The 27,990-nt window shown below is 34.6% G+C and overlaps 6 protein-coding genes and 1 long non-coding RNA gene across 8 annotated transcripts; 2 read left to right on the top strand and 5 right to left on the bottom strand.

Moving 5' to 3' along the window:
* The first annotated feature begins 1,580 nt into the window (after nt 1-1,580).
* LOC125854697 (ribonuclease 3-like) lies at nt 1,581-2,386 on the top strand. The gene is made up of 2 exons (XM_049534285.1): nt 1,581-1,826; nt 1,898-2,386. Exons 1-2 carry the CDS (start codon nt 1,581-1,583, stop codon nt 2,384-2,386), a joined length of 735 nt encoding a protein of 244 aa, XP_049390242.1.
* A 1,955-nt stretch (nt 2,387-4,341) lies between these two features.
* LOC125856483 (F-box protein At3g08750-like) lies at nt 4,342-5,502 on the bottom strand. Its single transcript, XM_049536039.1, has one exon. It carries the CDS (start codon nt 5,425-5,427, stop codon nt 4,342-4,344), a length of 1,086 nt encoding a protein of 361 aa, XP_049391996.1. The 5' UTR covers nt 5,428-5,502.
* A 776-nt stretch (nt 5,503-6,278) lies between these two features.
* On the bottom strand, nt 6,279-11,458 carry LOC125854755 (probable methyltransferase PMT28). Its single transcript, XM_049534330.1, has 8 exons — nt 10,262-11,458; nt 10,035-10,184; nt 9,044-9,314; nt 8,861-8,953; nt 8,123-8,297; nt 7,584-7,826; nt 7,259-7,453; nt 6,279-6,845 (listed from the first exon to the last, which is right to left on the bottom strand). The coding sequence occupies exons 1-8, from the start codon at nt 11,264-11,266 to the stop codon at nt 6,647-6,649; spliced, it is 2,331 nt and encodes a 776-aa protein (XP_049390287.1). The 5' UTR covers nt 11,267-11,458; the 3' UTR covers nt 6,279-6,646.
* Nucleotides 11,459-12,497: 1,039 nt separating this feature from the next.
* Nucleotides 12,498-19,207, bottom strand: LOC125855185 (DUF21 domain-containing protein At1g47330). Its single transcript, XM_049534869.1, has 12 exons — nt 18,810-19,207; nt 17,733-17,809; nt 17,562-17,645; nt 17,315-17,428; nt 16,620-16,706; nt 16,266-16,405; nt 16,075-16,162; nt 15,799-15,875; nt 14,322-14,440; nt 13,783-14,021; nt 13,527-13,573; nt 12,498-12,864 (listed from the first exon to the last, which is right to left on the bottom strand). The coding sequence occupies exons 1-12, from the start codon at nt 18,982-18,984 to the stop codon at nt 12,786-12,788; spliced, it is 1,326 nt and encodes a 441-aa protein (XP_049390826.1). The 5' UTR covers nt 18,985-19,207; the 3' UTR covers nt 12,498-12,785.
* Nucleotides 19,208-22,835: 3,628 nt separating this feature from the next.
* Nucleotides 22,836-24,604, top strand: LOC125854497 (uncharacterized). The gene is made up of 2 exons (XM_049534072.1): nt 22,836-23,202; nt 23,917-24,604. The coding sequence occupies exons 1-2, from the start codon at nt 22,836-22,838 to the stop codon at nt 24,546-24,548; spliced, it is 999 nt and encodes a 332-aa protein (XP_049390029.1). The 3' UTR covers nt 24,549-24,604.
* Nucleotides 22,879-23,918, bottom strand: LOC125854499 (uncharacterized). Its single transcript, XR_007445405.1, has 3 exons — nt 23,467-23,918; nt 23,159-23,251; nt 22,879-23,039 (listed from the first exon to the last, which is right to left on the bottom strand). It is a non-coding gene; the product is annotated as an uncharacterized LOC125854499 (long non-coding RNA).
* Nucleotides 24,605-25,614: 1,010 nt separating the features above from the next.
* On the bottom strand, nt 25,615-27,926 carry LOC125854498 (uncharacterized). 2 transcript variants are annotated; one of them, XM_049534073.1, is made up of 6 exons: nt 27,675-27,926; nt 27,483-27,590; nt 27,261-27,409; nt 26,560-26,660; nt 26,049-26,108; nt 25,615-25,855 (listed from the first exon to the last, which is right to left on the bottom strand). In XM_049534073.1, the coding sequence occupies exons 1-6, from the start codon at nt 27,871-27,873 to the stop codon at nt 25,771-25,773; spliced, it is 702 nt and encodes a 233-aa protein (XP_049390030.1). In that variant the 5' UTR covers nt 27,874-27,926; the 3' UTR covers nt 25,615-25,770. The 2 variants fall into 2 exon arrangements, with proteins under 2 accessions (XP_049390030.1, XP_049390031.1); XM_049534074.1 differs by having other exon boundaries at nt 27,261-27,391; nt 27,675-27,921.
* Between the last annotated feature and the right edge of the window lie 64 nt (nt 27,927-27,990).

The following is a 27,990-nucleotide window of genomic DNA, read 5'->3' as shown; positions in this document are numbered from 1 at the left end:
GGGGGGGGGGGATAAAGAAGAAGAAGGAGGTGGGGATGTTGTGATGAAGAAGATGAGTAGGGGAGTGTGGGGTGTGGGTAGAAAGAAGATTTTGATTACTTTCTCTGTCTCAATTTATGTGACACTTTTTATTTTTTGAGAGTCAAACAATTTAAGTTTGATCGAAAATTTGCGCGTGAAATTTTCAAATTTTTTAAATGAAATTTATATATATGTAAAATACGTAAAACATACTATAAGTCACAACAATTAACAATTCAAAATAATTAAAAGATATATTAAAAATTTACGGCCAAAGATAGACTTATTTGAATCTCGAAATCTGAAAAGTGCCACATAAATTGGGACGGAGGAAGTATTATTTTTACTTTATTTTTTATTTAACGCGTTTTTCTTTTTTTCTTTTTTTGCCATGTCAGTTACTCAGTTATAGGGGTAAAAAAAATTCATTTTTGAATAATAAAGATGTGTAATAGGTCAGTATAATAGTTTAAGTGTGTAACTGAATTTTTGAAACAAGTTCAGAGATGATTTTATGCATTTTCTCAATTTTACTACCGCATTCTGTCCATGACTCGTATAGTGATCCTGTTGACATGATTGTATTTGAACTTTCAACAATATCTTTATTTGAGTTCAAGTTGCAACTTTGTTTGTACTATAATGAGATCCAGTTGCTGAAAGTTTTTTAGAGTGCTAGAATTCTTTGGGTTGATGAAGTATATATGTAGTGAATAAGAAAATAAGGTCTGCATGTGCATGCAGGGGAGGATTTAGGAAGGGGGAAGGGCTGTCACGTGACACTACTGAACAAGTATATACAATACGAAATAGAAGCAAATAAAGCATATATTATCTATATATGTTATAGACGACACTCCTTTAATAACAAGAGATGCGTGTAGCTTAGTTGGTTTTGGCTGAAATTTCATAGATCAGGTCGTGTTCAAGGAAGAATCTTGAATGAAAGTCATCTACTTTGAATGAAATTATTTTGAATACATTTCACAAAAAAAAAAACTCATTGAAAAGAATTATAATATATTTTTATTTTATTTTTTAGAAAAGATTAATAATATACATGAATTGTGTTTTATAATTTATATACAAAAATTTAATATTTATTTTTCTCATTTTAAAAGTGACACCGCTTACAAAAAAAATCCTGCGTACGCCACTATGTGCATGGAAGCCACTCCTAGCCTTGTATGCTTATTTTAAAGCTGGATTTGCATTACCCACTACATAGGTGCATGGAGGCCACTCCTAGTTTTTTGTTGGAGACATGACACAAACCCTGTTGGGAAAAGCTGGATGTGGAAGATGGAATGCTTTTACATTATATAATACAGTAGGGGTGTGCAAAAACCAAACCGAAAAAAATGTTATTAGATTAACTGGTTTTATAAAGAAAATTATTGAGTTATCGATTTTTAGTATCCAATAACCCAATAAGACGATAGCAAGTTACTACTATATATAACCTTTCCTTCATAAATATTAAATAATGTATTAATAATTAAACATAAATAGACATTATATAAGGTAAGTTACACACAACGTACAACAGAAAATTAAAAATGTCTGAAATTTACTTGTTTTTGATAATGTTCATTGGATTAACAAGTTGTCAAAGTGATTTTAATCACCTGGCTTTTGTCATACAGTGGCCTCCCACCCTATGTGGGTATTCGGGAGTTCACTGTAAACCGTCGATCGACACACAGAGGTTTACTATGCATGGCATCTGGCCAGGCAATAGCACTGGCCATAGTCTGGAGTGCAGCTTGCCGCCACAGCATAGTGAGGACTACGTCAAAGATGTGGTATGTATATTGTATTTTCAATTGATTTTTCGTTTGATAACTAAAGTTTAATTATATATATATATATATAGTGGGAGAAGGACGCCAATCGTGCAAAGCAGCTCCACGATCACTGGCCTACTTTTCTATTAACGAATACAGATGAGGAGTTCTGGATGCATGAATGGGAGGTGCACGGCTACTGCACTAAACAAACACTTCCAGCTGCCGACTACTTTCAAGGAGCGATGAGAGTTGCGGTTGCGGGCAAAGGAAAAGGACTTTTAGCAAGAGTTAGGGACGAGTTTTTAACTGCCGGCATATTCTCCAAATATGACGAAACCGCTTACAAAATGACTGACCTACTAATACCTCTTGGTAAAGTGACAAGCAAAAAAATCTACATCTCTTGTACGCCCAAGGATGATTTTTTCGCGTATTTGAAGGACATTCATTTCTGTATGGACAAAACGATGAGGAGATTTGTCGACTGCCCGGCGGCTAACCTAGACACCCGAGGTTGTGGTCCAATTTACAGACAAAGAAAAATCATCGTTCCCCTCAGGAAGGATATCTATTGATCGCGACATAGTAGTTTTTGTTATAAAATGGAACTATGTAATGCACCACGTATCTAGTAGTAGTATAAAAAAATAATATATACTTCCGCCTAGCTATTTCCTCATGTGTCTAATTCTCCATAATTGATCTCCAATTTTAATGACTAGCTAATATAATATGTGAGAACTAATTAATAATAATTAAAATAGACATTAAACGCATGAATAAACAAAAGCAAAGAAAGAGTGGGATCAGAATAATAATTAACAAGTTTGTATTGTTGCTGCCAAATTCATAAACCCATTCATCCAAGTTTACCATTTAATTAACCTTTTAAAGTACATTTCTTAAAAGCTTAATTTCCAAACATATATATATATTCTTTAATATTAATCAACTTTTTACTTACATATGCATTTAAGATCCTGATACAAACGTGGCACAAAATTCAATCCCTTGCCGTAATTATATATTTTATGGCCACACTAACAAGTTCTCAAATTATTAATTGGTGTTGAATCTTATTTTTTACAATCATGATGCATGCATGTTTTAAAATAGCAACCGTACGTACGTGCATATTTAATTTGGTATTCAGTTTTGACTTTTAACTTATGATTCAGTGCAAACAAAAGTAGTACTACTTAGTATTTTTATTAAATATATCGGAGAGTAAAACTTATGTTGAATTTTCATGAAAAGGGGAAAAAGGAAGGAAGATTTACATTTGATATAAATAAATTTTGAATATATATATATATATATATATATATATATAGCATTCAATTTCTTTTACACCATCAATGAGAATGTTTATTTAAAGAAAAATAGTACTCATATGCTATATATATATAATGTGATTACATTCATTTCCTTTGACACTGTCATGGGAGAATGTTTATTTATAGAAAACATTTTACAATCATACTATATATAATATAACAACCTTCAATTTCTTTTAGACGATTGTTGGAGAATTTTTTTTAAAAAAATAAAAATAAAATAGTTATACTAATTCAATTTCATTTTAGACGGTCGTTAGAGAATGTACTTTTTAAAAGAAAAATATATAAATATAACTGCATTCAATTTCTTTTAGACTGTTATTGGAGAATGTTTATTTGTGTGTGTGGAACAGGCCCAACAGAAGTGTATACATAGTGATCTGGAAGTTTTTGATGCATAAAAGTTTGGCCCAAGATTTATTATGTGGGCTATTTATTTGTAAAATTATGCTATCTGGATATGAGAGAAACAAGAGAGTACTATGAAACAAATTAATCCTATTTTTCCAACACAAACACTGATATATATTATAATTACCGAATACAAGTTATTAACCTAGAATAAGTTATAACATATTAACTAAGGATAGATTAACAGAGAAAGAAGTAATCATAAGAGGATGAGATACAATACCATAGAAGGGGATGAGAGATACCAGATAGTCAAAGCTTCAACATAATAATTCTCATAACTGTTCTTCAAACTCTTGTGTCCTTTTCAACAAATAAAACTCTCAAATATTTTACTCGGTTCAATATTTATAACGGAGTTAGCTTGATTCACAACATACTGTATTTTCAAAACAAGTAGAGGATTGTTTTATACTCATTAATTTCAATTTGTAAATTCAAAGTTCGTTTATGCTAGATCCACAAGGTCATCTTTTAACACGTCCTTTTCAAGCAGAGAAACCCCAAAGCTTGAATCTTTACATCCAATATATTCAGCACAACACGTATATATATATATTCAATGTCTGGTACCATGTACCAATCTCCAATGTCAATTCACAAGGAGAGACTTGGCAAGTAGCATTCAACTGACAGTCTTTACGGAGTCACCTTTGTTCACGACATTCAGAATAAGTATAGCATGAGAAAATGTGTGATAGCTATTGCAATTACAAACACTTTATGCAAACTATGAAATTGAGTGAACATAATTAAAACAATACTTATAAGCACTTCAGTTAATGGTCCAACTCTTGTTGTTTAATTGGTATTAAGCTTTCCTTATAATAATAAACCCCACAACCACCATCACCATATGTTGCACCATCTTTCAAGCGCGAATAATGAAATCCAAGATGTCTTGTCTTGTTAGTCCGAACATTATAGGAGAACAGCCGAGAAGCTCTAGTTACAAAAATGAGAGAGCTATCATAGCAAGAGATAATAACTGGGAAACATTGAAAGGTAATAAGTCTGTTCCAAACCCCTGGTTGGATCATTACCCATATATCATAATAAAATCTTTTCTCCACTTTCGAGGAGGTGTTCAAGATGGCAATGGAATCATCAAACAACATCATACCATAATGAAAAACTAAAGGATGTTCACTACTATCTAGATCTGGCCCTTCAATCTCTTCAAACATTTCTCTCCCAAAATTGAATAAAAGAATGGTGCTGATATTGTTATTAATTAGCAGCCAGTAATAATTTCCATTCAAATAAGCAGTACCATATGTGCGTCTCACCTCTTTGTCAAATGGGGGTGGTTTGTCGAAATCTTCAATTTTGAAAACTCTCCATGAGTCCCTACGACACGAATAGACTGCTGCTTCATAGTCAAGAAAGTAAACAGCTTTATAATCATTAGTCAAGAGGTCTATTCCCAAACCGAAGTTAGGAGAGTACTCGAATATGGGAGAATCCATTATGGGTGATGGGAAATGGAGGGATCTCACCTCCCTAGTAGCAGGATTCCACAATGCACAAGAAATGGCACTATTAATTTGTCCGTACATTAAGAACAAGCCGTCCACATAACCTATGAGGTATTGCATACCTAGGAACGTTTGGAAATTTTCTTCAGAAATCAAAGTCATGGGACCACAGTAATCATCATCATCATCACCATTATCATAATCATAAATCAAGCGATTTGGTGGCCTACGATTCTTCTTCAAGTGTTGTTGAACGAAATCAGGGGTTTTGATAAGGACATACCAGTTCTTGCAGACACATTTAAATCGCAACATCGACTTGACAGGACACCTCAACAAAATCTCATTCACTATATCCTCAGGAAAATTAGCTACATAATCATCCATCAAACTATTATTAGGAAAAGCCAAGAAATTGAAAACAACAGAAGCAATTCTGCTTCCTTAAATAAACAAGGAAGAAAGTTCCTCATTCCTATCCTTCAGATCTGTTACAATAGTTAATTTTACTGTCATTAAATTTTTTTCTAAATTTATCTTTAAAGAAAAAGGAAAATACATAAATAGTAGCCATCCCACATTTCATTTTTATGGACCTTTATATTTTAAAAAATAAATCATTTTATTGACCTCTATATTGTATACTAAAAATAAATGTCCACTTTTTAAAAAACAAAAACAAAGAGTTACTATTATTTTTTCCAAACATGATGGTAGTACATTATTTTCCAGTCCAATTTTGAAGGATATCCCATTCTAATCTTGGCAAGTGTTTTAATTATTATAGTCTCTTCACATATTTTGATACTCATTAATTTCCCTACCAACGTTTATTTGGTAAGAAAATTTTAGAAATTATGATATCTTAAGTTGTATATTTATATAATTTTTCCATCTTTTTAACGGGTAAAGAGTATTATGTCATAAATTATTTTGTTGTATTGTGTTGTTAATCACAAATCTGATGGTAAAATCACAAAAGAATTGAACATTTTTTCAAGTTATCATTATTTTGGTTATCAAAACATCCAGAAGCTCTATAGTGGCGAGCAAGCAATATGATTTGAAGAACTGGCTGTAACATAGTAGTAGAAGATGAAGAAGAATGACACTAATAAGGAAATTAAACAATGTTGATCGCTTACTAACCTTCTACTCTAATTGTCGACTTCCTGTCATTACTATCAAATTTGTGATTAATAACACAACAAAATAGTTTGTGAAACCACACCACAGTATAAGATTCACATAATATACTCTTAACATGTAAAGCAGATTTCAATTTATGCACAAATATACCAGTAGTCAATCAATGGTAAGAGCAAAAATATATGACTTGCACACTACTTGCTAGAAAACACTCCAACAATGAATTAATTCTTTGGCATACATTTCCGAACTCACAACCCACAACGTCTAAATTCTGGATCCACGACTATTTCTTTTGAAATATGTGAAGAGGGAGGCCAAAAAACACAATTGTTGGCAAGAATGGCACTGTGCTACTCGAGTATAGATAATATTGTATAGATAACCAGCAGATCTTGCAGGAAAATGACAGGAATCTGTAGTCCAAATAATCAGATGACTTGCCTCTAAGCATTCATCAAGGTCTCCACATTGTCTTTTGAGCACAAAGGATGCCTTCCTTATCTTTGGCAAAAGTCATTCGTATCTCCCAGTGCAAGCTTCTCAATATTTTCTCTAATGGATCAAGTATTTCGACCTTGTCACGTATGATTCCCCAGCCACCAGGCCGTAATATACGGTCCATCTCAACCACAATCACAATGGGATGCTTGCACCTGCAGTGAATGAACCACTTAATTAGCTATGAAAAAATTTGAAGTCTGGAAATGGAAAGTTTCAAACTTGACAGACCACCTCCAGAGGTCGGAAGAAGATTTTTGGAATCCACAGTAACCATTGCTGAAAGGGGTATGAGGGACAAGAAGGGAATATAGCCCAAAAAGAGGTGGAAGCTGTTCGTTCATACATTCCGACTGGATAGATAATACTCGAAAAGGGATTATGAGTCACCTTTTTAAAGCAATACTCTTTTTTTCAGATAGAAGAATGGCCATAAGTAGACCTGAACTGAACAAGTACATCCGACTTTTCGTCTTGATTCATAATCAAGAAAGACAGGATCATCCATATATTTTATGAGGAGAAAACTGAAACAAAGGAGCAAATAAAGGAGAAAAGGTCATGTAACCTGTTCTTAAGCCTTGAGAAGAGATGATCTGCATGTAGAAGGTCGTATGATCTTGGATAAGTACCAAAAGCCTCACACCAATCGTGGTACACGCCAATAAGTCCTCTTTCAAAGACTATGGGAAGGGTGTTTGGTGCATGTACAGGAATAACATTCATCACCCACACCTTCTGCTGTGCAAGAGCTGCTGCAAATCTGTGTATATTTTTCTCAGTTGTTAGCATCCTTGCTGAGGCACAATATTACAATTAAAAGAGGAGGGAGAGCCAATAACATTTTAATGTTTGAGCCTCTTTCATCAGATTAACCAAAGATAGGGGCTTACCCTCCATTGATGGCTTTCATATCCATTACATTCCGAATGTTGGACCAATCAATACCCAAGCCAACTAGATAAGAATGGTCAACAATAGCTTTCCAGTGCTCACTGTCTGCGATCAATTTCTCTCTATTGCTCATCCAGTCGGGATAAGTTTCAAGTCTCTTTGGCCACTCCTCAGGCCATTCGGTTCCTCGTTGTTCTATGGATTCAGGAATTGTGTGCAAGCAAAATTTAATCGGCACATACCTGTTGCGGATAAGGTAATTGGAATTTAAACATTTGAGAGGATAAAGAAAGAAGCATGACAATTTTAGAACTAATGTGTCTTTGACTCGTGGTTTATCATAAATCATGCTTGTTCTACCACTTCTGAGAGAGTTGTAGCTTATTTGTGTGATGACATACAATGATGGAGTTGTGCACTTATTTTCCCAAGATTACTCGTCCATGTGCAGTAGCGGAAGTATGTGCAAAGGAAATGCAAATTGACCGAAAAGAGCAAAAGAGAGAAAAGTATAACAACACAAGCTTTTCCAACTCACCAGGATGCATCTGGGTTCTCATTTGCTTTGCATAGAGGTGGAACTTTTTTCCTTCTCAATTGGTATATGTCATTTGCTTGTGGTTTTTGGTATAACTTAATCCTGATATCACTGATTTCATCAGTTTTATCAGCGAGGATGTTCCAACAGATTGATGCTGTCAATGTGGACATAGCTGGAGAAGAAGGTTGATATTATGAGCATGAGTACTTTACAAAAAGGCATTCGTAAATACACGCTGAAAAGAAAATTAAAGCACGCAAAATTGAATATCTTAAAAAGGATGAAATCAAAATGGTAGCTCGTCTTTCAAGTTTCACAAAGGAAAAAGACTTGATAACAATGCAAGACAATTTCAAGCTACAAGCCAAAAAATGATCCATTCATTCAAATCGAGAGTTTCTTTAGTGAAAATAACATGAATTCTGTAGCAGATCATTTGGCAGTGTGTGAGAATATCAGATAGTCCTCATTAGCAAGAACAAGAAGCTTGACATTGAATGAGAAATTAGAAGGGATGATTTCGTTATATCCATGACAGTGGAGGGCAAGTGTCCACTGTGGAATGTTTTTTCTGTAGGAAGATAAGGTCCGCTAAAGGAATTGTCATCATTCAGGAAAGTATTTATTCATTAGACAAAATAAAATAACGTGCAAAAGTGTAACGAAATAGCTATTTTCATCAAAGAAAGAAGAAAAACAGAAGCCGTTTTCCTTTAACATAAATAGAGGACAAACCTTCTTCAACTTCAATGCTACTGTGCTTTGAAGACAAAATAAAATAACCTCCAGGCCTCAAAATTCTGTTCATCTCTATAAGATGCTTTCCTCCTGAAAGTAAACTTAATTAAATCTCCTGATATCACAGAAAAAGAAACATAAAACAAGAAAAAAAATCGCTAGCAATAACTTAACACTAACCATTAGAATGCCAAGATGCATGGCAATCATTGCAGTGAATAGCATCAAAGACACCACTAGGAAAGGGAAGCCTCCGAGTTCCGAATGGGGTAACTACTGCTGGAAAACCACGCTCAAGTGCAACTTGTGCTAGATCCACAAGGTCATCTTTTAAGCCTAGAGTAAGTGTTAACACATCTTTTTCAAGTAGAGAAGCCCCAAAGCTTGAATCTTCACATCCAATATCCAGCACAACACGGATATTCTTCCCCCATTCAATGTCTGGTACCATCTACCAATCTCCAATATCAATTCACACATCAAACACAAGGAGAGACTTTGCAAGTAGCATTCAACTGACAACTAAATAAGTAAATAATCATACTACAGTTAGCAGTATTATTTCAAATCAGCCAGGCATACACCTAGTGTTTGAATCTAGCAACTTCAGTAAGAGAAAGATAATTAACAAGGAGTTAACCAATTCCAAATCAACTACAACCAGAAATCGCACCAGCATTACTGCGTGGTGAAGACAAGTCATCTTTCATCTTCTCTACAAAGGAAAGAGATCATAGTACAAGAGTAAAGCAGCTCAAGATGCTTCTTGTGTCAGGAGAATGCAGAAAATAATAGCCATCTGTTTTTACATTACTGATCAGCTTTGGCAGATTTTCAAGCATGACTGGTTTGAATTAACTCATGCCAGAGTCTACAATTGAATTAGTGAAATGCTGTAAAAAGGTGGGATGTAGGGGAAAGCAGAAGAAATGGTGGAACTCCATCCCAGCTTGTATATGGTCCACTATATGGGAAGTGAGAAATGCTAGGTAATTTTTTAAGACAATAGTAACTCTACACAGAGCATTAAGATGGACCGTATATAGTCTTTGTATTTTGATGCAAAGGAAAATATATACATATGATTTATGAAGATTCATAGACAATCGTTAGACCTTTCAGCACTGCAATTGTTAGAGAAACAAACAAAGAGTCAATAAAAGGGACTCACCTCTTCTATGAAATCTAGGTAGTGTTGAATTCCACCTTTGGGTATAGATTGGTTCATCGGAAAAGTGAGATAATCTCCAGACTCCACCACCCAGCTCCCTTTCTTAACAAATGCCTCTAGTTTCAGGTGTGCCACATTTTTATAAAGTATCTGTAAATATTATGAACTTAATATAAGAAAGAACAGACAAAGCTGAATTTACTGAAGATGAGCTTGATTCCTCATACCTTTGACTTACTCTCAGGCCAGCTTACTGGAGTCTCATAACCACCAGGAGGAAGGGGAACAAGACACATTTGAGGTGCTTTAGGACAACTTCTTTCGTGATGCCGATAATTCTGCAACTTTCCACTGGCACTTTCAAAGTCAATGCAAGGAATGTAATTGTGCTTGCTTCTAGTGCTACATAAATTCCAAGTATAATGTGCTTTTGGATCAAATAATGGTCCTAAATTCTTATCCTTCTTCCCATTATCTTTAGCTTTCTCATCCTCATCCTCCACTTTCTCAGCAGCCTCTTGATCCAACTCCTCAGTATTAGCTAATTCACCATTACCTTCATTACCATCTACTGTTCCTTCTCCTTCTCCTTCTTCTTCTTTATTACTTTCTATTTCGTCTTTCTCAGTCTCTTTACCATCCACTCCATCTCCTTCTTGTTTACTATTATTTTCTGTTTTTTCTTTCTCATTCTCTTTAACTTCAACTACTTTTTTCTCTTCTTCTTGCTTATCATTTCCTATTTTCTCTTCCTCATTCTCCTTCTCCAACACTTCAGTTTCAGATCCTTCCAATTCTTGTTCCTTTACCTCATCAGCCTTTTTTGGTAACTTCAGATCCTCACCCTTTCTCTTCCTATCAACTCCACTTTTATCATTCTTATGCCAACCACCAGATTTTGAAGGCAAAGAAGACCTATCAACCCTTTTCTTTTTCTCACCAGAACTTGATCTATGTTTCAATTTCTTATTATGGGGTTGTTCTTTCTTGGTTGAAGGAACCAAAGATGTAACCTTTTTCCTATTTGCAGATGAGATAGGTTCTCTAATATCATCAAAAGTGTCCCTTTGATAGGCTACTGAATAAGAAGAAGGTGAAAACACAGACCAAATGAATACAAAACAAAGACCCAAAATTACTACTGCAGCTAACTTAACACCAAGACCATAAGATTGATATGAACCTTTTACCTTTCTCCCAAATCTTGTTAAAGCTGTGTTGTGCTTCCTCATTTCAAACTCAAACAAAAATCTGAGACATACCCAGAAATCAGAATTCCATAAAAACAAGAAAAGCAACAATCTTTTTTTACCCCAAAACAATAATCTTGGCAGCTCAAGAGAGAATTGACAGTGAAGTGATGTTCTAACTAAAGAAAGTTAAGTAAAAGTCAAGATTTATTAGTAGATTTAAAAATTGTTCTCTTTTTGGCTGTCACTATATATATGTATCCACATTGGATTGGTTTTCCATCTGATCCCCGATAGTGGGTAAAACGCTCTCTAACAAAGGTGACTTCGTATCCAAGGAGGCTCAAATCCGAGACCTTTTGATTAAGGATGAAAGAGTATTTACCACTTCATTACAATCCTTGTTGGTGCTGTCACTATATATATGAGTTTAATTTTAACATAAAGATTAGATTACCCTAGTTTAGAATGTAATTTCAAAGAGAGAAGGAGCAGACAAGTATTGTTGGAATGTCTGATGAGAGCTTAGTATATCGAACTGTCTTTTATCAAGTCTTTTAGTTCAAGCTTATTAGTTTTTTATCCTTGTTGGATTGACTATTATATAAGTTTGAATATAATTATGTAAGAGATTTACATAATATAAGGAAGTGTCTTTGATATTTCTTGAGATTTTTATCATCATATTTCCCTAATTCGAGTTTATTATCAAAATGAGTCATATTTTTTCGGTCTTTATTCAAGTTGACCATATTGTACAAATTTGAATCCTATTGAGAGACTTACTGAAAAATTATTGAAAACCAATAAAATCTCTCGTATGTCTTTATTGGACATCGAAAAATAAAAATTGGTGAATATATATTCAAAATAAAGATGTGTTTATAAAATTACTTTATTTAAGAGTATCAAATTGTTCATTCCATTTTTATCTATAGATATAATGCGAAAATTTATTCAAACCATGTTCAAAATTTTCATTAAGCGTTACTTTAATCATTTACTATATCTGAAGAGTTTGATAAATGATATTTTGGTAATTATGTCTAACTAAAAAATAGTGTGGCGAGAGTTACCCATAAAATGAAGTCATTTAAAAACTTTAATCATGTTAATTAGGATAAAAGATACCACTTATTACAACAACAAACACTCTGTGTAACTCCACGAGTGAGTTTTGAAGAGTAGTGTGTACGTAAACTTTGCCCCGAGGAAGAAGGGCCTAATAATATTGCAAGAAAATTAAGTTCTTGAGACATAAATAACACACATGGAAACTGATGAGATTCCAGTAAATGAACTTTGTATGTCTCAAACTCTAGCAATACACTGCATTACAATTTACAATCCAAACCAAGTTTCTTTCTTGTTGAATTTGCAGCCTATTCCTCTGTATATAGGGCTATACTATCTACCCGAATTCGCGCTCTACGGGACCAGTCTAATCTAAGTTTAAATAGTAATACAAAAATACTAGTATCAGGATATGCTAGAATAGAGAAACTATACATTTAACATGTTGCTATACTTGAGGTAGCTATTGAGAAGTCTTATAAGATAGTCAGAGGGCCTGGAGCAGCTGAGTTGAGGAATTCTGTTCAGCTGAAAAATCTTGTGAAGAATTCATGTTCACCTTTATCCTGAAAAGAGTAAGTTCATAATTACAACCCCATCAGTTCACAATTACACAAACGCGAAAAGCTCTAAGAGGACTCCAGTCTCTAGGTCTATTGGGGCTTTAAGCGCAATTGAAATGTGGGCTTTAGTAAAAAAAAAAAAAGGTGCAATGTAGATGCCAAACCTGCTGTGCCCCATTGACTTCTAAGGAGAAATATATATGTAATTCAAGAAAGTAACAGATTCATTCATAATGTTCTCCTTAGCAACTAGTAATACACTTAATTGCCAATAATATTTCGGTACGCCTTCAGGATAGAACTCATGGTCAATGAGGAGTACGCCTTAGTGCCTTACCTATACCAAACGCGCTTAAATGAGACCCAGGGCTTAAACGCGCTTAAATGAGCCTGTGACAACACTAACCCTTTATAAGGACAGAGGCTAATATTGTCAAGTGCAAGTGTGCAACAACACCTTCACACTCCCACAAAGGGGAGAAAACCTTAGCACATGCTCAGTCACTCCCCTTCCCTCCTATTTTCTTTAGGAGGGGCAGCAATCGATTAAGAATGATCTCTAATAGTACTGAAGTAGCACAGAACTAGTTCTTTAGCTAAAAGAGATTTACATGCCAATACTAGACCAAATGGAGTATAAACTGGCACTGCTAGACAGACAGTACCTGTTATGAATGTTGACATATTCATCAGTTTCATCCAATATCTCCTCCTGCCGTAAAGAAATGCAAAATGAGAAAGTAATACACAGAGAGGTTTGGCTAGATTCTTAAGAACGATATGGAAGTGCATAACTATGTAACAGAGTAAAAATGTGTTGTACATATTCCTGTCTCTGGGGTGGAGGTGGGGGGGTCTACAATGAAAACAATACCACAAAAAGGACAAACAGATATTAATGAAAGTAAGAATCTTGTGCACCTGAAGAAGCTCCTCAATGACATCTTCCATAGTAATAACACCAACAACTTCTTGATTGGAAGGGATCTCTGGTATTGGAGTGTTTTCCAAATCCAAAATACAAAATGAGCAACCTTTGTGTCTCTTCTTAAAAGCAGGAGTAGGGGGAGGAGATTTCTTTGGGACTTGGTCGTCATCAACCTTATGTAATGCAGTCTTAATGTCATGCGAGTTGGATTTTAGTGTTGTGCTATCAGCATCTGCAATTATCAGTTCATACAACACTTAAAAGTTGGCCAAAATCGCAAATTCATCAATTTAAGAAAACTGACGAGTTTAATCACTGAGGATCTATTTGCTTCATTTTCTGAAATAGAGGTAATTACAAGATATGAAGGAATTGGAGAGAGTTGATTAGAAGCCCATTTAGCACAAACTGAATAAAAAGTTAAACTGGATATTGCAGTGCAAAGACGTTTAAGGCTCGCAGCAATGATTTAACAGAAAAACTAGGATAAGTAGCTATATGGTAGAACCAAGAGTAGTTCAAGGTTTCGGACCTTTATCATTCACTGGCATATCTTTCGTCTCATTCAGATCTTTATATACAACAGCAATGTGGCTATGGCCCTTCTGAAATTCATTCAAAATGTCATACAGAGGCATGTTTTCAGAAACCCTGAAAAAATATCAATGCTGCACAATTAGCTGAAGAATAAGCATTGTGTGCTAACTATTATCTTATTCAACTGTGTTTTTTTCTTCTACAAATATGTCACTCATATTACAGTTTGTACAAACTAAACTGCAGATCTATGAAAAGGTTGCGAATATCTAGGAACTACTTCATAATAATCAAAATTCAGAACCTTAGAATTCATTATTTGGATAGCTACAGGAAGTTATCTTGTGTAGAGAAAGCACAGAAGGATAATTGGATCAGTCAGAAGGCTATAATAGAAGTCTGATAGTCTTCTATTGTAGATGATAAATAAATTTTGAAATGAAGCTTGACGTGTAAAACCATGACGGATGAACTATATGAGACGAAATCAACTACTTCCCCTACTCTAGTTAGATGCAGAGGTGAATTGTACAAGTGAAAGGGCCATGGTGGAAGCTAAACCAATTGCTAACCCATGGCACCCTCGGTCAATTAGTTTCAGTAACCTTTAAATTGTTGTGTTTAAAGAAGAGATTAAATAGTTGCATCAGCAAATGGGAGCTGGATTTCTTAAACATTACATGATATTATAGATCATTGCAATTTGCAAGTAAGGCAAAATGGATGCTAACCTGTAAAGTTATAAGGTTATATAACGAAGAAACAATGGTACAATAGTGAAGTGCAGAAAACTATTACAACCCAGGCAGAACCTCACCCCAAAAGCTAGTTATTGAGGTGGGGTAGCCCAAGGATATATAAACCCCTACAACCCAGGGAGAACCACACCCCTAAAGCTAGTTATTGAGGTAGGGGAGCCCAAGGCTATATAAGCCCTTACAACCTAGGGAGAACCACACCCCAAAAGCTAGTTACTGAGGTGGGGAAGCCCAAGGCCATATAAACCCCACCTCAGCACATAGTAGTATCGATGTGGGACTGGACCATAACAAATCAACCATGCTCCGCATCGGTCATCCTTGATAATGGCACACTAGACAATACTAGCACTGGGCAAACTTTGCCATACTGGCGTCACCATCCAAGGCATGGTGGGCACAGGGCGGTGGGTGGCAACTCAAGGAAAACCACACGCCAAAAGCAGATTTTAAGGTGGGAGAGCCCAAGGCCGGCTATATGAATCCCATCTCAGCACATAGTAGTACTGATGTGGGACTGGCCCATCACAAAAACATTGATGCAATTATAATTCAATTGTTTAAATTAGCTTTACTTTCTTTTTCTGAGTATCCCATAACTGTTGCCCTTGAACCAATAAGTTCTGTTTAGGTGAGCTTGCTGGGGCATAGTTAATTGATTGGTTATAAACATAAACATTTAGGAAAGGGAAGAATTGCTGCAGTTATCCTTACCTCGGAATTTTTCTTATCAACATTTTCCTCAGGGGGACTGAATTTTCTTCCGAGTGAACCGCCAAAAGATTTTTAACCTGCCGCAAAATATTTGAAGACAAGTACAGAGAGCATGGAACACAATATCAGTAAGTTACAGATACACATGCTTGCAGAAGTAACACAGCAAAAGAAACAAAAACTCTTGATAAATGATGTTGACAATTAAACTTCAACACAATAAGTGAATCCACAACAAGGTAAAAATTGAGTTCAGCATGGATGAAACATTATTACCAAAATTAGTCCTATAATATTTGTCGACTTTCTGTAGTAAACAGGAACTCTGCTATGCCCCATTGTCATTATAGCATTTAGTGTTTCCCTGCATGAGAGAGAGAGAGAGAGAGAGGGAGATAGACGTGTTACAGAACATAAAAAGTTTATGAAAGCTTGAAATCAAATTGAACAGCAACTTATTAACCCACAAGTTAAGTGTTCCGTCCAGATCAAGAGAAAAAGCTTTTGATATTGGAGTCATCGCATCTTTTGCAGTTTTTTCTGTCAACTCCAGTGCTCCAGCAATTATTGTTGTTTCATCATGTGTCAAATCCCCTCCTTTTCCAGCCTGTCATAGCAATAAGAAGCAAACAAGCTGAGGCATACAGAAAAATAAACAGAACGAATTTGGAAACAAGGTTCAACTATAGCACCTAATCTTGGTGAGATGAACTTGGTTGTGTAAGCGACAGTGTTCATGCATATATACAAATATTGCATGTCTAAAGATATTTTACATGTGCTTAGATTAGCAACGAAATCGAGAATTAGTGAAACATTACCTCATTGCCATGGAAATCCACAAACGTTTTTAGCTCAGCTCTTCGCAGAAGGGCAGCGTGCCCCTTACCTAACATCCAATCCAAGACCTAGAAGCAAAACCAAGGATGAAGTTAAGACCCCTTTTTCTTTATCAAGCTAATAATAAGATCCTTAACAACAGAAAGTAGCACAGAGAAATTCTCTCAATTTGCTGCATGAGACTTTGGCGTTTTCTTTCAAATACTAAAGATGACGCTCTGTATATTAATAAATAAAATGATGCATATTCTACATATCTGATTATTCGCATGATAGTTTCTCACTTATAATAAAAATGAAAAATAAATAGAGTGAGAAAATGGAGTAACTCTGATATTATTACTATAACCAAGTATATATATATAAATGCAGAATACATTTATGTGAACTCCTCCATTCAACTTTATGTTGCATTCTTTCCAGTTTTTCCTAAGCTTACAGAAAGGAAAAGTGCATACAAATTAATCACCATAGCGTATATGAGTCCAGATCAATCTTATGAGCTGTTAGTGGATTCATTAAGTTTTATTTCTTAAACCCTATCATTTGACTTGCATCGTGACACGGTGGCAACCAAAATTAAAGCTGGTGAAGCATTTCTCTCACTGGTAGCAAAACATGGAAACTTAACAACTCTAAATAGTAAACTATAGGATGTGATTGTTGTGTTGTATACCTTACTAATTGGATAAGCAATGGGGAAGAATAACCAGAGAAGAAGCTGAACTAAAGGTGCTACAGTAGCTCCAACTGTCAATCCATAGCGAGTACAGATTGCTTGAGGAATTATCTGCAAACATAAAAGCAACAAAGCCTAGTTACAACTTAAAAAAAAAAAAACAAAGCCTAGTTACAGAACAAGGGACGAGCAAATGCAATAGCTAACAAGCTGAAATAGTAAGTTGATGAGTCGAATAGACCACCTCTCCGAACATGAGAATCAGTGTCACAGATACCAGTACAGCTGCCCATGAAGGTACAAGCTTGTCCAAGAAAATTGGAAGAGACTACAAAGGAAAAGGAGAAAAGTAATAAATAAGTAAGCACAGATAATAAAAGGATAACTATTGTCAAATAAGTACTGGTACACAAACCTCCATTGCTAAAGAGTTGCCGATCAAGAGTGTGCAAAGCAAAAGGTGTTGGTTTTTTACGACTGGAAGTATTTTAGCTGTCAAAGAAAGGAAAAAATCTTTAAGAAGCCGATGCAAGTGAACATTCTACAACTCATATTGTGTCACAACACTGCTTCTTTTCTAACTTATCACAGTATAAGCTTTATTACAACATCAGTGATTATTGCTTCAATTGTACAATCATGATATGAGAACTGACTTAACTTTCTCATTTGTCCATTCCAGGTATGACAAGAATCATGTACCTCTTTCTCTTACTACTTCAACTATTCAATTACCTTGTTCGCGTAAATAATCAATACACCATTTTCTTGCTTTATCTATCCACAATTTGCATTGCAGTTCAACCACTACAAAGCTACCACATCAAGCTTATTGCTAAACAATTTATTCAGTTTCTAAGGACAAATTCACTCTCTTTTACTTATTCATGATTTATAACCCCCTTGCATAAATCAAGATTCAACCTTTTTGTTTCGTTCGAAAAATATGTTTTGGGACAGCCAATTCTACACATTCATTTACCTATATGAACAATTTTAAAGTAAAAACCTGACTAGAACATAGAATTAGCAAGAGGAAATATAACTCCAAGAATTGATCATATAGAAAAGTTTACAACTTTACACCAAGTTACAAAGGTAGCAGGTAGACATTAGTCAATCAAAACTACTCATCAACATTAGCGAACACAGGATTTTCACCAAGGGGTTCATCATCTACAATATACACATAAAAAGAATTTTTTGCCCTTGTATATACCATATGAATTTTTCACAACCTCTAATTAACTCTCAAGAATAAAGGATAAGACAACAAACTTCCATGAAACACAAGCAGATAACTAAAAACCCAAATCAGCAAACTTTAACACTTCCTAAAAAACCCCAAAACAGCAATCTTTAACACTTTCTAATAAACCCCAAAGCAGCAATCTTTAGCACTTCCAAATAAAACCCAAATCAGCAAACTTTAGCACTTCCTAATAAACCCCAAATCAGCAATCTTTAACATATTCTTCATAATAAAACTTACAGGCATGAATACGATCTTGTGGACGACCAGATTTGCTGAGAACTTCAAGGTCGACAAGTCCAAGAGACATAAGACCAAGTGTAAGACCAGCCATCAAACCAGCAAACAACACCAATCCTATAATTACCAAAATAAACACAAAAAATTCTGTTCCACAACACGGCACATCTGCCATTTTTTTTTTCCCAAGTTCAAAGAAAGTTTGAGAACTTGGAAAAAGATTTGATTTTTTTTGGAATTTTAAACTTAGATTTATGTTTTATCAAGAACCCAAAATCATTCAAGCTACCTAACTTACAAAATTATTTATAGTGATTTTTTTTTTCATTCAAGAACTTTTTGTTTTTTTCTCTCCCCCATATCTCTTTAAAATCAATTTATTTAGCATAGGTGCATGTCCAATGTGATGAAAAACAATTATTCCCAGAATATTATTGGGATTGGCTAATTAAATGAGCAGTCCCTTTGTTTCTTCCGACTGCTAAAAAGCTTTTTTGTTTGTTTATTAAAGTAACGGTAGAATTATCAGTTACTCTGTCCACCAAGACGAGACATACTTGAAGTTTATTGAAAACATAATTCTAAATAAAAGCACTAAGACATAATATACTTGCGCCTTATACAAGATATGGTCCTAGATAAGAGTATATTGAGATCTCGAATTAAGATAGAAGATTAGTAAATAATTGACAGTGTTATTATTGGTATTTTCTTCATATTGTATTCTTTCAATTTTACATTTGTTTGTTTTTTTTTGCTTCGGTTATCATATTTGTTATTGTTACTATTTGTTTCTCCAATACTTTCTATTTAAGCCAATAATCTATTGTAAATAGTCGTTTTATCTTCATAAAGTAAAGGTATTGATCGGTTCCCACATGTAAGATTATATTGCTTATGTTGTTGTTTTGATTTGAACTTGAAACATCATAATTATAATCTCACTTCTTTGATCACTAAATACAAGTCCATAAATGAAATTCTTTCAACGTCTATTAGAATTCTCGTGTTCAAATTCACCTTTCGAGTCCTAAAAAGGAAATAGTCGAGTAAGTAAATATGAAATACATGATGAGATAGTAGGGTCCATCTATTTTTATTGAGAACGTCTACATTTGAATTCACTCTTAATTGAATACTTATATCGTATTTGAATTTTTAAAAATGAACATGACGTTAAATAAATATAAAATACCTAATAGTTAAAAATAAATTCTCGTTTGTACTTGTTATTTGCGATATTAGAGTTTGATCTCATATGAATACACACTTTATTAATTTTTATGGTATTCTTTTTTATATATTTTCTTAGGGTTGAAGTAAAGTAGAAATATTCTCAATTTACTATAGTGATATGCTCACATAAGAGTTGACTTAATACGTTGAAAATTATTGTTTAGGTTGACTTTTTTAAACTTTGTAATAGAGAATAATTTTTACTATTAGAATAGTGAAAGGCATGATGACTTGATAAGTAGGTGAACGAAGATTTTTCTGAAATAAAGATAGACGTATCATGAAATAATATATATAGTTATTTAATTTTTTTCATTTCAGAGTTGTTAATTGATATTTTTAAGACGTTTGAAATCCCCCTATTTATAATATTAGATATATTATTTTTGTTTAAGCAATTATGACTTTATCATATTAAATTATGTCATATAATATGATATATAAAAAAAATCTAAATGCAAGAGCTTCAATAGAATGTATTAAGATCCAAAAAATATCTTAGTAATTACCAATCATTTATTTTAGACAATTTAATAAAAATAAAAATAAAATGTACAAAGTTGTTTCTGTTAATGAAATACCTGTAATTCCACATGTAATAGCACATTCCTTCTCACCATTTTCTCAGAATAAATAAATGAGTATGAAATTTCTTTCATGAGAAACCCAATAAGGAATCTGTTCACCTACCATTATTCCACATGTATTTTTATTTTTTTTGTAAATATAGTTTTATCCTTCCTCATTTCAATTTAATTTATTTGATATACTTTAACTTTATATGAAAGCTCCTCTTCACTTCCATAACTCCCGAGTTAGATAGTCTTGATGAAGTTGCTTCAGATTAAAGGCCATAAGAACTCAAGCTAAAGAGAGAAAAAAAGAATTTTTTAAGTTCATTGTCTTAAATATGCAATAACAATCGCAGGTTATAAAAATTTACAAGACTGTTGAAATTTGTGATCTTAAACATGTGATTAGTCATTAAATCTTCTAATTAAGAGAATACACAAATGCATCCAAGTGTCTGGTATAATGGTTAGTGAAGTGAATTGATCAGAATCATAATTTCTCAAGTTTAAATTTGAACATAGACAAAAACACTAAACAATTTCTTCTACTTGTTCATGTGGTGGGAGATAGTATCAACGTATCCCCTGAAACTAATCAAGGTGTGCCAGGTGGATTAAAATGTGACTACATATGTATATTGAACTATATATACATTTATGAGGTCATGGTGGTAGGAGTGCATATCATGCCAATGCAAAATGTTTAACTTATCATAAGGTGCACATGTTATTGAGAAAAAGACTAAGTAAATTCATAAGGTTCCAAGAACCTTATCCAAGTCAAACATCTAACACCCAACAATGGAGCTATCTCACCATGTACAAAAATAGATAACCTATCAAAGACACTAAAAAAAACAATTTTTCCATCTGGCAACCAAAGGCAACAAATAAGTACTTGCTCATAAGTTACAAAAAATAATTGGACCACATATTCTATCTCTCAATAAACCACATATGGTGGATAACATCAAGTGGATACAAAATAACACTGTGCTGACTTTCTTAGGCCTATGGTTAATAATATAAATATGTGTTTAATATATACACACACATATAATATATGTATAAATAGATAAATAATTGAGCCATAGTTAAGGTAGTGGATGTGGATGTGCCAGTTGTTGAGATGTACCTCCTCTTGATGATGGTGTTAGGTGCATGAACAAAATATCACAATGAAAATTGGTATCAAAGCTGATGATTCGATGAGACGAGTATAGAGATGACGGAGTGAAATGGGGCGAGTTACTCCTTTACCCGTTTGCAAGTTGGTTTACTATCCGTACTTGTAGTTTGGAGGCAAACGTATAAGAAGAAGCCCGTGGGCCACATCAAAGATGACAAAAGAAATAAGCTACATTCAATTTATATCATCAACCAAACTCAATGTAAATCTAATCTCATACTTAATCTTGGATATCCCGCCTTATCTCACACACCTCCTAGTTGGGATAAATTAGTCCAAGGACTATAATCCCGTGACAATATAATCCACGTACCAAACGTATGGTTAAAGGCCTTTAGGGAAAATTATTGTAGGAAAAATTACATAAGTGAAGGTGTTTTATTTAATAATTACCACTTTTAAGTATACTTTTAATTTATTACCATTTTTGTCAACTTTTAGCAATACTTACTTCAAACAATTTTGTTCCTTTAAACTTAGCAAAAAGTGTTGTCATTCGCAACTTTTAGCGATACTGCCATTCAGCCAAATTGTTACATATGGTTAAAAGAATAATATTAACAAATATCGTATATATTTTTTAAAAAGTGTACACGTAAGTGATTTTCCCAAAATTGTACAACTTAGGCCCAAAATGGATAATATCGCATCATGTTAAAAGGATCTTTGAGTTGTGTCATCCTAACATGTGGGATTCTTTTTATGCTACTTTTGGATAAAAAATTGCTAACCTTTTAAAGATACCATTAAGAGGGGAAAAAGAATCAAAGAGTAGTAGGGCAAAGGGATGAAAATTGATGGTAGTCGTGGCCTGTTTCATTACCTTCCTTTACTTAACACAGAGAATAGCTGGATATGATTGAGCAACTTTTCTGAGACATTGGTTGTGTGTGTGGCTGTCTTTCCTTATCCTTAATAACAATTCTTTTTCCTCTACTACAGTACTCTTTTATTTCTGTTGTATATATTGCATGGCTTATCCCTTTAGTTCTTCCCTTCTATTAGTAGTCACTAAAAATCAGTATAATAATGTCTAATCAACAAAATGGTAGCTTGCCTGATTTTATACTACCTGATTCTTTGTACACTGAAACCATCAGAGAAGTTCATTCAGCTGTCGAACATGATTGGGATTCCTTGAGACAATCAGCATGTCAAACTGCAGCAGGAAGGGCGCTATGGAAACATGTGATCCATGATCCACTAGCAGAGTTACTTGCAGGGGAGACGTACCTGAAAAAATTGTATGAGAAGATTAAGAAAGATATCCTCAACAATGCTAAAGAGATTTCTGGTGTTATCATTGCAGTTAGGACACTATGGTTTGATAAGGGAATTGAAGCAGCTCTTACTTCTTTTGATGGCGGAGGAGCACAAGTTGTCATTCTTGGAGCAGGTAGGTGATGTTCCCACGTGATCTCTTGTGCTGTATATACCCTGTGACACTAAAATGAAATGTATACTTCTATCAACTCAATGACAATTGACTAGTTTATCTTTGGTAAATAGTAGTCAGGGGCGGAGACAACCTTTAGTAAGGGTGTTCAAACTAATGAACTTACTAATTGAATTGTGACAATATACTGATACCACTTATGCAAAATCTTGCATATGCTCACTATTAGTAGTCAGTAACTGAACTGATCAAATGTCCACTCACCCAGTTCTGCGACCCCAACTTGTTTGGGACTGAGGCTTAGTTGTTGTTGTATTCTGCAAAAGTTTTCATCCTCCTAGATCCATATACTAAACTAAACATTACCAGGACGCAAAAAATTTCCAGCTTTGAATCCCTGAAATACTAGCCATCAACTGCAACATGCTAATCTTGTCCAGTGACATATAGTCTTTCAGTTGATAGACAGTCATTCCCTTTAGGAGCAACTATGACTATGTTTGGATAAAAGATGATAAGCGGAATGTAATTTAATTCCTCTGAGTTATGACCTCAATATGGAGATTGAACACTGAATGGACATAGATTGTCCACCACAAGAGACTCCTCATATTTCACCTAGCATTTTCATTGTTCACCCTTCAGTAGATATTTGATTCCATTTAGCAAAAAATGTTACAGAGCAAACCAATGATGTCTGTTCTTTTTCTGCAGGTATGGATACAAGGGCATATCGTTTGAGTTGCTTGAAGGACAGCAACATGTTTGAGGTTGATTTTCCAGAGGTCTTGCAGATGAAAACCACTATTGTAGAAGCAGCAACAGAAACAACAGATGAACAAAAGCACCAACTGATGATGGCAAAATCATTGAACAGAGTGGCAGCGGACTTGAGAGAAAAGGACTGGCTTGAAAAGCTTCAAGAATCAGGCTTAAATCTAAATACGAATACAGTGTGGGTATTAGAGGGAATTCTCTACTATCTCTCTCACTCAAATGCAATGGAAGTACTGAAGATTATAGCAAATAACTGTACCTCTGCTCATACAGTACTCTTAGCAGACTTCATGAACAAGCAATCAACCACAATGTCCAGCTCAAATTTCCATTTCTATAGCGACTATCCTGATGAGTTATTGCCATCACTAGGATTTTCTGATGTTAAACTTTCTCAAATTGGTGACCCAGATGCACATTTCGGGTTATTGCATGACCCACTAAATTTGTTCAACAAGTTGCGCAACTTGCCCAGGTCACTTCAAACTCACCCAGATGATGGAACACCATGTTGTAGGTTGTATTTGCTTCAGGCTTCTGGAGAACCACCAAACAAGACTATTTTGTGAATATTATAAGAATGGTTCACCAATAAAGTCTAACTTGCTGTTAGAGCTTAGAAGCACCTACTCGTTGATTGTTACTGTCATCGTACCACATTAGTTATACTGGCAACAATATCGTTTAAGCTATGACTAGTATACTTTTTATCTTTTCAAGATCTAGGTAACTCTTAAACAAGTTCATCATGTTTCAGCCCTGTCATACCCCCTCCAACTTTTAGCTTTTGCAAGAGTTAAAAAGAGATAGTATAGTACTCCAACTTTTAACTTTTGCAAGAGTTAAAAAGAGATAATATAGTACTATTTTACCTTCTTTTAGAGCTTATTATATTTCTCCCAATCACAAAGAAAGTTTTATCTATTTCCGGAAAAGGGAATATACTTAAAGGAATTAATGCTGATTGCCTGCTTCGGATACTTTCAAGGCTCACACAACAAAAAGAGTCAGAGCGACCAGGAACAGGCATGAACGCCTATTTGTGGTTACTAACCCTTTTTCATATTTACAAAGGCTAGTTCACTTGAGCCCGTAAGTACTAGACTTTGATAAATGAATGGAGGTGCAGAGATATTTAATATTAGAAACATAATCGTAGCAGATGATCAAAACCTGCTACCTGAAATCACTTGTTATAGAAGGGCTTCATCAAAGGACTCAGACAAGAATTATCCCAGGCCTTGTTACTTCACATGCTTCTAAGGCTTGAATTATATACAAAACACAAAATGAAAACATCCTTTGTGTGGTATGCTATGTTGCTCGAATCCCCCAAAAATGCTACTGCGACCATGTCAGATCCTCCAAAAATGGTGTCAGGTGTGACGGCACTTTTGGAAGATCTGAGCAATACAGGCGGTATGACCAAATGGTGACTAAGAAATAGAGAAGTTTTGTGAGAGTGAACTATTGGCTGCACGAAAAGCATGTTCTTTGCATAGTATGCAACTTAGGAGCTAGTGCTACTGTCATACTTGAATCCAAGATTACTGCAGTAATTTCAATGAAAGTGAAGATAGGTCTGCTAACTATAACTAATAGTGATTGAAGTAAAGAGAAGTTAACAGGAGAATATCAAAACAATGAAAGAATAATATTTAACATTAAGTGTATGATACAACCTATTGAAGTTTTCCTTTTTGCCCGTCCCAAAAGTAAAGGATAAAAGCATCTGCCAAATTGGCAAATGCCAAATTCATCCTGTTCCTTCTTTGACTTGAATAAGGATAATCAAACTTCAAGGCATTCCTTGACGCCTTGCTCAAAGTTGTCCAGACAGGTCACTGTATCCATGAGAGCATTTGCAACCTTTTGTCTGTTTAAAAAAAAAATAGCATGTTCATGCCATAAGACGGTACGATCAAAAGACGGGGGACGAATCAAACATGAAATATCTAACTTGTTATCATGTTTATCAGTCTTATAAAATGTAAAACTTTGCTTAAAATAAATCAACACAAATTTTGAGAAGAGTACAAATAGAAATTGTTGCATATCACTAATTATACCTATTAGAAGCAACTTGCACATCGAATTCATTTGCCATGTCACTGAGAGAAGCAAAAGACCTGCACCCACATGAAATACAGAAAGTATTGTGTCAAATAATTTATGTCAAATCTCTCCAACACACGCATGCATAGATGTGTCATTGTGATAACTCAAGACTGACTTTTAACGTCTCCAGAGCACGTGAAATATGGAAAACAGGCAATGAATGTACACTCTTTCCATATCCTTTTAGAAATTAAATCAGTATAAGGATAGTTCTATGGTAACACGTAATTTGAAATATCCCAACCCAGATTTTTTAGGCACCAGCAGCTATTGAAAATAAGATTAGCTGCTTCGATATGTGGACAAAAACCAAGCTACTATAACAAAAACATATTCTAGAACATCGGCTAATAAACAGCTAAGACAACTTCCACCTTATATGTACAGAGATCAACCTACTTCTTGAAGTGTTTATAGCTCAACATACAAGATAAATCGGTCACAACAAGTTTTACAGGCTACCTTATGAGATCAATAAGTTTGGCTTCAGCTGCTAACTTTACCGGGTCCTTGTCAGGAAGCAAAGAAGAAGCATTTTTCACAACCAACTGGAAAGTGCAAACCTGAGAATTAGGAATTTTTCATATGAGCCACAAACAACACACACATAGGCCAAAAAGATAAAAGAACCAAAAAATAGAGTGAATCATAACAACTCTTTTTTGCTTAATTATTTACTTTGTTTCCACAGCTTCTCGTCTCCCTCTCTAACACACCACTCTAAAAAATTGCATTATCATAGAACACAATCTAGAATAGAGACTGATTATATTTTTTATTTTTTTTCATGTAATAGAAACTAGTAACATGTCCACACCACTTATGCACTCAATCAATCAACTACAACAATTGAGATCAGGCATATGAATCATCTGTATATGGTATACATGCAACTCAATTCAATTCCATAATTAGATCATTTTTCATTGTTGATTATTTTCACATCAACCTACCACATCCTTTTTTATTAAAACTCGAGACTGGCTATGCTTAGCAAAACGCTCAATACGCGAAGTCAAACCAGTAGTTCACTTGGCTTAGAAATAAGTGCATTAGCAATTTAACTCAAATAAGTACTCACTGGTTAAAATGTGATTAAAAATTCCATCAAAATCAACAAGAAGCTGGTAAATTCTGATTCAATCAGAAATCAAAACTCAAACCTCAACTCCTGATTTTGATTGAAACTGAACGAAGGAATTTCTCTCTTGAGGCACACAATCCCTTGCAGCAGATCTCAATAAGCTCTGAACTTCTTCAAGTTCCTTTTCACCAAATTCCGGTTCAGTTCTAGCTGTCAAGTACAAAGCAACTAATTAAGTTCACCAATTGCAGTATTATAAAGAAAAAAAAGAGGCTATTTCAAATACACAGTATGTTAGTACTAAGTAAGAGATTAGCATATCGGAGGATGTTTCTAGAAGCCTCGATTGGAGCCAAAAGGTACTTCGCAGTCTTCTTCTTCTGATCTCTTAGCCATTCTTTTGGTCCTGCTGAGAACATTTTTGCAAACCAAAAAAATTCAGTTAGAATTATGCTTAATTTCAATTTTAAAAAAACTCGAGATAAGTAAGTACATATGCCGAAGGAGAGAGCGGAGGCAGGATGAGTGAGAGGAGCAATGAGTGAGAGCCAAACGACGGCATTTCTACGGTTGAAAAACTTTGCTTCGAGCGGCGGCAGTGGTTGCTGCACCGACGGCGGTGGTTTCAGGGGCGTCGGAGGGATGGTGGTTGTGGTGGAGGAAGGGATAAGGGTGATACTCGGCGGAGTCATGGTGGTTGAAACGCAACGGTATTGGTACTGTATTTGTCCTTTTCCTAAAATATCATTTCATAACAAGTTATAAAATGGGAAAATTAGTTAAATAAATAAGTTATGTCCCAAAAAAAA

This window comes from Solanum stenotomum, chromosome 2 (genome assembly GCF_019186545.1).
Source record: "Solanum stenotomum isolate F172 chromosome 2, ASM1918654v1, whole genome shotgun sequence".
In the NCBI taxonomy this organism is placed as follows: domain Eukaryota; kingdom Viridiplantae; phylum Streptophyta; class Magnoliopsida; order Solanales; family Solanaceae; genus Solanum; species Solanum stenotomum.
The sequence above is the reverse complement of the archived record's forward strand: the minus strand, read 5'-3'. Positions and strand labels throughout refer to the sequence as shown.